The sequence below is a fragment of the Trachymyrmex septentrionalis genome, unplaced genomic scaffold (genome assembly GCF_001594115.1).
Source record: "Trachymyrmex septentrionalis isolate Tsep2-gDNA-1 unplaced genomic scaffold, Tsep1.0 scaffold7, whole genome shotgun sequence".
Classification (NCBI taxonomy): Eukaryota; Metazoa; Arthropoda; class Insecta; order Hymenoptera; family Formicidae; genus Trachymyrmex; species Trachymyrmex septentrionalis.
Window position 1 is genome coordinate 4,181,075 of NW_017305884.1, and position 10,537 is coordinate 4,191,611.

Genomic DNA, 10,537 nt, shown 5'->3' on the forward strand with positions numbered 1-10,537 from the left:
TATAAGTATCGCTGTAAAAGAATATATTTTTATGTTGAAATATTAAAATTGTCATTAATTTTGTCAATTATCGTTTATCATCAATTTCAATTTTAAATTTAATTACAATATGATTTGCAACACGTCGCGTTTTGATTCGCTTCCTTTGATAGGATGTTTGGGCATAGCTTTACGACCGTTTGATAGTATTTCTAATGTAAATTTCTCAGTTATGAACAGATACCGATGCATTCATCGTGATGATAATCATACGAGATATGTAATTTGGTTATCGTGAGGTCTGAATGCAGAATACGAATAATCAGATACACGTGGCAACAGAAACCGACTATACAAGTAACGACGTAATTGTTGTGCAGGCACCGTGTCGATGCCGTTCTACACAGTCTACGTGTTAATGGGATATTGGAATCTAGGACCTCTCCTCTGCGATCTATGGCTGTCAGTGGACTATACGGTATGCCTTGTGTCTCAGTACACTGTTCTGCTGATCACGATCGATCGCTTCTGCTCGGTGAAGATAGCCGCGCAGTATCGCAGTTGGCGGACGGAGCAACGCGTAATCTGGATGGTGACCATCACCTGGATCATACCTGCGCTACTGTTTTTCATCAGCATCTTCGGCTGGGAGCATTTTATTGGTTACAGAGACCTACATCCGGGCCAGTGCGCCGTACAGTTCCTCAAAGATCCGGTATTCAATACCGCGTTGATAATAGGATATTATTGGACGACGTTGATCGTTCTGTTCATCCTTTATGGCGGCATATACAAAACCGCTTATGACATGCAGAAGAAAAGCGAGGCCAAGCAGCGCAAGATGCAATCGATGGTCGCGTTGAGCGCCGGCGCGATGTCCGGTATGGCCGGTCGCGCCGCTGGTATAGGTATTTCTAAAACACAGAGCACTTTGCTAAGTCAGGACAAACCGAAGATCGGAGCTACGTCAATAGATGATAGTGTCATTGGCATGGACGCGACGACTACGCAGAAAATGATTTCAAAAACTGATGGCGCGATGCCGCCGGATTCAAGCAAGAACGTTTCGAATATCACGGTGATGGAAACTGAGAAATCCGAACGCTCCAGTAGCCCTGCTTTCGATTCCGACGAGGAAAGCACCATCGGTACCTCACAGCAAGTTAATATCAGAAAGCGGTCTTCGCTGGCGGGTCTAGTAGCCCAATCCGGTGCTCTTCAAGTTTTCGCCACCAACGGACGCCTGAACGGCATTGTACCGATCAAAGTTGAGCTGAGTGTGCCAACGGCGAAGAAACTTTTGCCGACTAGTCCTACGCGCGACACGCCGACGCAGAAAGCTCAAACACTGCCGAAGATACAGGAGCTTAGTCTTCTAGACACCGATAATCCCGCCGAGCCCGACAAGTCCAGCAGCCGAACGTTGACGCCAGAACAATCCTTAAAATCAAACGATGCCGATGGCAATCTACAATCGATTATCTCGATCGAGGTGACACCACCCACTCAACTTAAGCGAACGTCGATTAGTAACAGTCAACAGAACATTATACCGCCGCCTATGCAGTTTCAAAGTAGCCCGCCAGTATCGGACAGTCCGACAACGTCCTCGTCGACCGACAGACCTAGATCATTGATCGTACGCTCCCACGGTCATGGCACTTATGATATCCTTACCGGTCTGGACGGCGGCGATTTGCGGTACATGGATGAGAGCTCCATTATCTTGCCCAGTCCTTCTTATGAGAGTCCACCGTCTTCCTTCTCTTGCAGCCTGGCTAATCCGCTGTCGACAGCACCCCCGTCGCCTATTCTGGGTAACACCATGACGGCCGGCGCGAGTACTAGCCTGTTGCAAACTGCTCTTATCAGGGCGACGGCGCAGCAAGCTGGTACCAGTCAGCTTGTTCAAATTGCACAGAGCAAACAGCATCTGCACCATCCACCTGTAATGTCTAATGCATCGAGTCAAACGCACCCGCCGCGCGTGTTCATCACACACCAGACAAACGTCGCATCACAGACGTCGCCCATCAACAAGGTACACACTGAGGTCTCCGTCAATACTGATAGGATGAAGCGTCAAGCGGTGACGACAACGACGGTGATCACAACGACTGCGGCTATGCCGATAGAATCGTCTAATAGTACGGAACGATTCTCAGATCAACCCACTAAAGCGAGCAGTAATCCGCCACAGAATTCATCATCCAGCAGCATAATGCCGACGGCCTCGGCCGCCACGAATAGTCAGGAAGCGAAAAGTCAATCACAGAAGAAGAAGGAAACATCGGACACGGAACAGAGCGGCTCCAGGCGCGACTTTGTAAAGTCTATTGGGAAACGATTGAAGGCCAAAACGCAGAAGAAGGATCTCATGGTAGGCCGGCAAAAATCACGAACAGAGAATAGAGCGCGCAAGGCCTTTCGTACGATCTCCTTCATCCTGGGGGCGTTTGTCGCTTGCTGGACACCCTATCACGTATTAGCACTGGTAGAAGGGTTCTGCTCAAATCCACCATGCACGAACGAGCATCTCTTCATGTTCTCATATTTTCTGTGCTACGCCAATAGTCCTATGAATCCTTTCTGCTACGCTCTGGCGAATCAACAGTTCAAGAAGACCTTTACCAGGATACTAAAAGGTGATTTGCATATGACGTAAAGTACTGCGGATTGTTCGACAGAATATTCGTTTTGATAATTAATGTAAGCGACGCGAACTGTTTTTTTTGTGGAGAAGATGGCCTTCCATATTTAATACCGAATTACACTCACTTGTCGTAACTGTGGTGAACTCGGACAATAATAAAATGAGAATAATATTTTAAGATTCGCCGGCGAAGTCAGGTGTTACGCGCCTTTTGTACATAATATGCACTCAAGCCAATCGAAAGTTATTATATTATATTGTATGTACATACGCTGTACACATGTGTGAATATTCGTTAACGTTATGTGACCAGGACGCGCGTGTATAACATGTGTATGTACATGTAGTCTTAGGCAATTATATGTGTACCACAATAATAAACATTTTGCTGAATCGGAGATACATTCCTAATAATAATTTGCGGTTCACGGTCCGTACTGTAGCGAGAGCTTGTAAATTTAACGCCGCGTGAAGAATGCGCGTTATGGTTGAAGCAGTAATTATGTAATTTAATAGTAAATATTTAATATAAGCCGAACGAAGAAACATCGTTCATTACGAAAGACGAAAAGTGAAAATATTAAGTAATGTAAGACATTGATATCCGGCTGTATTATAAAATATCAGTCGCTTTTACCCGGTTTCATCAATATAACTTTAATCTCAGTTCAATTTACTCTTTATCTTTATCTAATTTTTAGGATTTGAAAAAGATAAATACTAAGTTAAATCGAAATTAAAGTTATTCCATATTGGTGGGCATTTGTGTATAAAAGCCTGGCTATATTATAAAACGCCAGTTGCTTCGAATAAAGGACTGTCTCCTCTTGTATGCAGTAATCGTGAAGCGTTTTCGCGTTGCATTATTAATTCCCGTTGCATTTCAAAGATTTCACGGGTTATTTGACGTACTATCTATCTTTTTTTATTTTTACAAACAACGAATCAGCTTGAGGTAGCTCGCCTTCATAGAAGTACCAAACAATTGACAATTTTCTTACGGCTCTCGATCATGGATCGGAAATATACACTGCCTTGAGATGGCCTAATATGCAGGCCTTTTCTCTTCGAATTTTGTGACATCTGGTACTTTCCTTACAAACGAGCTTCCATCGATGTCTGATTAACATTTCGTGGCGATACGTTCGCATCTATGACGACATGTAAGAAATATTTTTATTTTAATATTTAAAATTAATTATTCAGCGAATTACTGATTATTAGCTAATTATTTAATTAATTAATTTTAAATAATTATTTCTTACTTTCATATAAGTCTGGATATTTTTATCATTAGTGGCCATGTTTCATATATGTTTATATTGTATATATATTTTAATTAAAAAGTTTGTTGTGTATGCGACAGTTATTGTGTCGCAGATGCGAACAATTATTTGAGAAGTTACTAGCAGACTGTGATTATAATTCGTGGCATCATGAAGCTTCGTTTTAGTATTGCTTATCTTTAAAAAATTTTTTCTTCTCGATAAAATGCCTAATTTTTTCATTCTATTTTATACCAAATGTATCTCGCGATTACTGCAAGCGATTACGAATAAAATGCATATAAACACAAATTGTAATACATAATTCATATATTCACATATTCATTTATATTTTAATAATATTTATAAAGGCATTACCTCTATTGCCCTTGTTTGCGAATGAATCAAATATACATTCACTTATATACGCAATTGCAGGAAATCAAAATTGTAATTCCTGTTAATTAATAAAACTAATTTATCAAAAACGTGTATAATTGAAGATGGTTGCAATGCTTGCGGTATAAAAGCAACAAATAGTTAATAAATTAATTAGCAATTGAGGAAGCAAGTAAACGAAATGGAGATTTACATTTTTATATTTACATTATACAAAATCTATATTATAAAAATAAATTATCATTTTTCATTGTAAATTTCAAATTATCATTTGGATCATTATTTTATTGATGTAATAATGAAGTGGATCTGTAATTAATAATATCGATATGCAAAATTTATTGCATTAATCAAATTATCAATCAAACATTAAAATTGTTAAACAGAAAAATACTTTCTTTATCAATTGCTCTTCAGTTGTACCAGTGCATATATTTTACAAAAAAAAGACAATATATATTCGATTGAATATCATTAATATATCTTAGAATCTTAAGGTCTCTGATGAGATGTTATTTAAGTAAAATTCTGGCATTTTGTCAGTTTAAATAAGTCGCAAATTTTAGAACTACAGACTTGTTACATGCTAGAAATTATCAGGCGGACAGAAAAAGTGCTTAATTAAATAAACTCATATCACATAGTTTAACACTGTAAGATGCATGTTTTTTTCTACCCATTATATTCTTATTTTTACCCATTATATTTTTATTCTTACTCTAGTAGTTCCAATATGTGGAATTAAAAAAACGTCTAACAAGCAAATAAATCATTTTTAATTGCCAATTAATCAGAAGTAGCAATTTTTTTTCTTGTAGACTTTATCATATAATTGCTATCAATTACTTTGCACGTAAACTTCATCTGATAATTCCGCCACATCTGACCACTAGAAAACGCATCATGTTCTTCCATAAAAAGTACAGAGTGTCCCGAGAAGAAAATAACATTTTTATATTCACATAAATAAATCACATTATAAAATCATTACGGGGACATTTTGGCACTTTGGATTCTTCCGAAATTCACTGCCAATAGTGAGAATAATCCTGTTTCTTCAGTATGCTAAATATATCTATCTAAATCAGTTATATATACGTTTTAGGTATTAAGGTTATTATTTTAACATTAAAATGACAGACCTAATCAAAATGTTTCGTATATTTGCGGGAGAACTAATAGGGTGTTTCAATTCAATTTAAGATTTCGCTCTTGACGTAATCATTTATTCATAAACACAATTTACACAATTCACGATTAATTTATATTATTAATCGTAAGTTACGCTTCAATAAATTAGTAATATGTTTGCATTATGCTTTTTTAGCTTTAAAGTATAATATATTAGAATATACTCGTTTCTTCATGCGTCGTTACATGTAATAATACGCGCTAATAATTTCTCGTAAAAAAGAATATGAAGAAAGGTCGTTGCGATAATAATTAATAACGGAAAAAAAATTCATCTGTGTCTTGGCTATCTAGAATGTAATATGTCGGCGTCATTATGATTAGTGATAGGACATAGAGTAAATGATTACTGTATGCTTCGTCAACAAAAAATCAACTTGCATCAAAACATTTCTGTGAACGCCGGATTCTTCGATACAATCGATGCGATATATTCCGCTTAATAAAACTAAGTCCAGCTTACTGATCGAGAAGGTCGAATGATACGTCGCAAGTTCTAACGTAGTAAATTTTCTCTCTGTATGATATGTAGACTAGATTTAAATATATAAAAAGTATGCGGGCACAAGTAGCGGTGCGCTTATTGTACAGAGACAACAGACTTTACAGACTTTGTAGAAAAAAACTAACTTATTAAGTGGGCGTCGTGTGTATACAAATATGCATATATACGTAGCGTGATGGATAGGCAGTAAAGGCTGCTTAGCGCTAAAAAGAGGAAGAAGATCGGTAGACGGTACAATATCTAGCGAATAAATATAATTAGCCTTAGGCAATAGCATGATTAAAAGAAGCGCAGGTAATAAAAATAGCTGCGTGTGGAGCCTATGTGAGATCGTATATAAAGCGTATTGTCTAGATCGTGGAGAAAGTATATATTTGCGCATTATATTTCCCGCCTGACGAACATGCTTTTATTATAGATTACTCGTTGTATAAGTCCGTGAAACGGATGATCATCAAAATTGTGCGCGACAAGTTGGAAAATGTGTGATTAATGTGTATTTTATGCTCGACCAATTCCAATTTAAACCTATCATGGAAAATTTAAATAGCAAATCTGTAAACAATTCACTTGATGAAATAAGTTCTGTCATATGATTTACTACTTGTTTACACAGATTATATTAAAATGTACCACAAATTCCCTGCACGTTTCGCGAAAATAATTTTTTGTTGAAATTAAATTTACATGGATTGCGTGCACATAAATATTAACGAAGAAATAATATCTACATCTTAAAAGGCATTGAGTTTCCGAAATATTTATTTCTAATATCTTAAATTAGTAATATTTTATAATGTACATGTCAAGCAGAAAATGAATTTGATAATTATATATAATATTATTTTAAATCTTCTAATATAAAACGTGAATTAAATTTAAAATGTAATTGTTACTAAATCGTAGACATATATTATATCTTGTCTGTTTGATTTTAAAAGTCCTTATAAGTATTATTTTTTATTCTTCTTTATATATTTTATTATTTTCTCGATTAAATTTATTATCTCCTGCTGTTAATCTTATTTCTTACACATATATAATTTATAAACAATAAAATGTATGTTATGTGATTATTATACAAATGCATTATAATCTTATATTTATATTATTTTAGAATAATGCGGCATGTTCTGATTGTGGATATATGATCGATATTTAGGAATATATTCGCCACGCATATAACGTTAAATGTCTACTGCAAATTGGCAATTCAAATTAATGTATATGTGAATAAACTAAGGTTCGAATGAAATTGTGACATAGATGTTATCTAGTAGCAATCGATTTTTATCTATATTGCACCTCTGTATGGGAGCCATGAAGGTGCATATATACATATATATAATAATGCGCGTCCTGAAGAATAAATGATACTTAATTGCTGAACCTGTAAGTAAAAATAAATATAATAAAGTGAGACAATGCAATGTAACAAGAAATTAGTATTTCTTCCTTTTATTTGTTGATTGTATATATAATATAATACGATTATAATAAAATTACACATCAATATACAATATAAGGTAAGTACAAAAGAGATACCTTTCAAGATTAACGTTTAACGTTCCACAATGCAATGAAATTATATATTATGACTCAAAATATGTAATACAATAATAATATAAAAATAAATTCCTATTTTTTAATAAAAAATAAAAAATTTGATTTTAATTTTTTCGAAATGGATTTACGAGCTTAAAACATTATCATTTATGATGCTATACGGTGCAAAATAACAATTTTGAGATATTTGAATTTTATTTACAGTCTTAATTAGAAGATAAAAATCTGAAGTATTAGAGATATAATAATTATTTATACGATTCCAAGAACTGTAATGTTATATACAAACAAAAATAGTAAAAGTGGTGACATCTGATAGAAACTGTATCAACTTATACACATATACGTTTAATATCTTCAGCTGTGAAGTTCAATAACTTAATAAAGTTTAAAAAATGTCATATATATAAATTTATTTTGTAACTAATAACAATGAATAACAATAAAACAGCAACGGCATAAATATATATATATATAGGGATGTAATCTTTTTTATTGACCAACCCATATCACTATATGGTATCCTATTTCTTCTGACAATTGGAATTTACATAGGATTCATCGGAATTCATATCAAATTTCAATTTTTGGTATAGTGAACAAGTAACTGGATTCAAATAAAATTGTCAAATCAATAAAAAAATAAATGGTTCAAATTTATTGTTCATATTTCCGCGTTCTATATTTTTTTGCGGAATAAATTTCTACGTAAAGTTACATGAGTAGTCTTTATTCTTAATTTATTTTATTTGGGGAAAATTTGTTAATTATAATAATAGTAAATTTATAAATTAACTGGAACGAGAGAGAGAGAGAGAGAGAGAGAGAGAGAGAGAGAGAGAGAAAACGGGAACGAGTCATGAAACGAGATTTTCTCAACGGATGATAATCTGTTTGGTCAATAATGCAGTTAAGAGAAAAAATACTAATAATTATTAAGATTTAAAAGATTTATTAAATTATTGTATATATTAAAGTGTTAAATATAATTAAATATCACACTAATTAAAAAATGTTATTTTCTTATACTTTCAATAATTCAAGTTCAGTCGATAACAGTGATAAAATAAGATTATCAGAGAACCAAGTGAAAGTTAGATAGAAAGTTTTAGCAATGAATACTCTAGTCTTTATATATAATCTTTATTTATTTATTTAACTTTATATGTAGATCTTTTTTAATATGTTATATTTATTGATTAGTACATATTGTTAATATTAAATACTAATTAATAATTCAAATAATTTTGTTACTAAACTTTATTAACCTTTTTATCATAATATATAATCTAAACTCATTAATATTTTAATTTTTATTAATTAATTCTTTTGCCATTCTTTTTAAGTTATTACATTGTATGTTATGTAAATAAATATAAAACATTTTAATGTAAATTACATGTAAAATATAAATGATATTAGATGTAATGTTACGACATTGAGAACTTTAGTAATGAAAAAAAATTATTATTATATGTTAAATATTATATATTAAATAATGTCTTATTACGTAACAGATTTGTATTTATTGAGTATAATGTTATATTTTATTTGTGCATCAATAAATTTTAATACAATAAAAAGTATATATTTTCAATTATGTAAATCTTTTGATAAATATTTTGAAATATGAAATACTGTTCAATTACTTTAATAAATTATATATATTGTAATTTCAGTAATAAATTATAACATTTCCGTAACAAATTATAACATCTATATGTGAAGGTTCGTGACTTGAATCAATAGCAAATAATTTAATTAAATGCTAGTTTAATTATATTTAATGAAGGTTGTGCTACGTGTAGTCAGATGAATAGAAGCCAGGGTCACACAAGATAGGGAAAACAGAATATACAGAAAGGATCGAATTCGAGTAAAAGTTACCGGAAATTTGCTCTAAATACTAGTATTTTGATACATTTAGTAATCACGTAGTGGAAACTGTTACACTATTATTAGTGCTTTAAAATCTAATTTAAATAATTTTCTTTCCGGTGTGAAATAACATAAAAATACATCAACATTAAAAGTTATTTAATTGAAGTGTATTTGAAATATTTCAAAGTTAACATTAAAAAAAAAATCAAAATGACGGATTTAATGTGACAGCAGAATTAAGAGTTTTCTTTAAAATGTTATTGATGTGATTAAATAGTAATGTTTTTTGTTACAAAACTTTTATATTAATTTCAAAATTTATTTATTTCATCTATGTATATGTATGTTAAAGTTTCATTAAAATTAAAATTCATTTCTTTTAATAGTCATTTTGGCTACCACATTTTGAATCTGCAATTTAAAATTTTCCAATTATAACTGCAGATTTAAAATCAACAATTTTAAAAATATTAATGTAGATAGAGATTTTCAAAACATGTTTATTATCATATATTTTTATTTCAAGAATTTTTGTAAAAAATACTCAATCCAACTGATTTTTTGGTTATAACTTATTATTAATACTAAATAATAATATTTATTTTATTTATTTTATAATATTTATTATATTGTATAGGTACGTATTATAAGTCTTAGGAATATAACGAATACAACCAGTTACACACAACCAGTTAAAAAATACATAACGCAAAAACATCGAAAAACTAGGAGAAATAATAAGATATTCCATAGGACATTATAGGTAACAAAGACGTAAATTATAAAAGACAATTTCATAGTACTCTTTGCATTTCCAAGTATTATAGTAAAGTTTAAGCTTGCTTACTAAGCGTAATCTTGGATTACTTTTGCATTTAATCTGAGCTTGAACTCTTGTTTTCCTTCTTCTTGCTTAAGTGCACGTTCAGAACATATTTCCATAGATAATTCATTTAGCTAAAATTGTATGTAATGTATTTTAAAAAAAATCTTATTTATGGATATAATAAAATCTTAGAATAAATTAAATAAAATCTATATCTATAAATAGTGATTATATGTATAAAAATATATAAATTAAAAAATATATAATTTACT

General features: G+C 31.9%; 1 protein-coding gene across 1 annotated transcript in view; it reads left to right on the top strand.

Moving 5' to 3' along the window:
• LOC108753443 (probable muscarinic acetylcholine receptor gar-2) overlaps window positions 1-3,222 on the top strand; it is a 38,151-nt gene extending 34,929 nt beyond the window's left edge. The window contains exon 5 of the mRNA XM_018495002.1: window positions 360-3,222. Coding sequence (XP_018350504.1) covers window positions 360-2,644 — 2,285 coding nt within the window. The 3' untranslated portion in view covers window positions 2,645-3,222. The remainder of the gene's footprint in view (window positions 1-359) is intronic.
• Window positions 3,223-10,537: the final 7,315 nt, after the last annotated feature.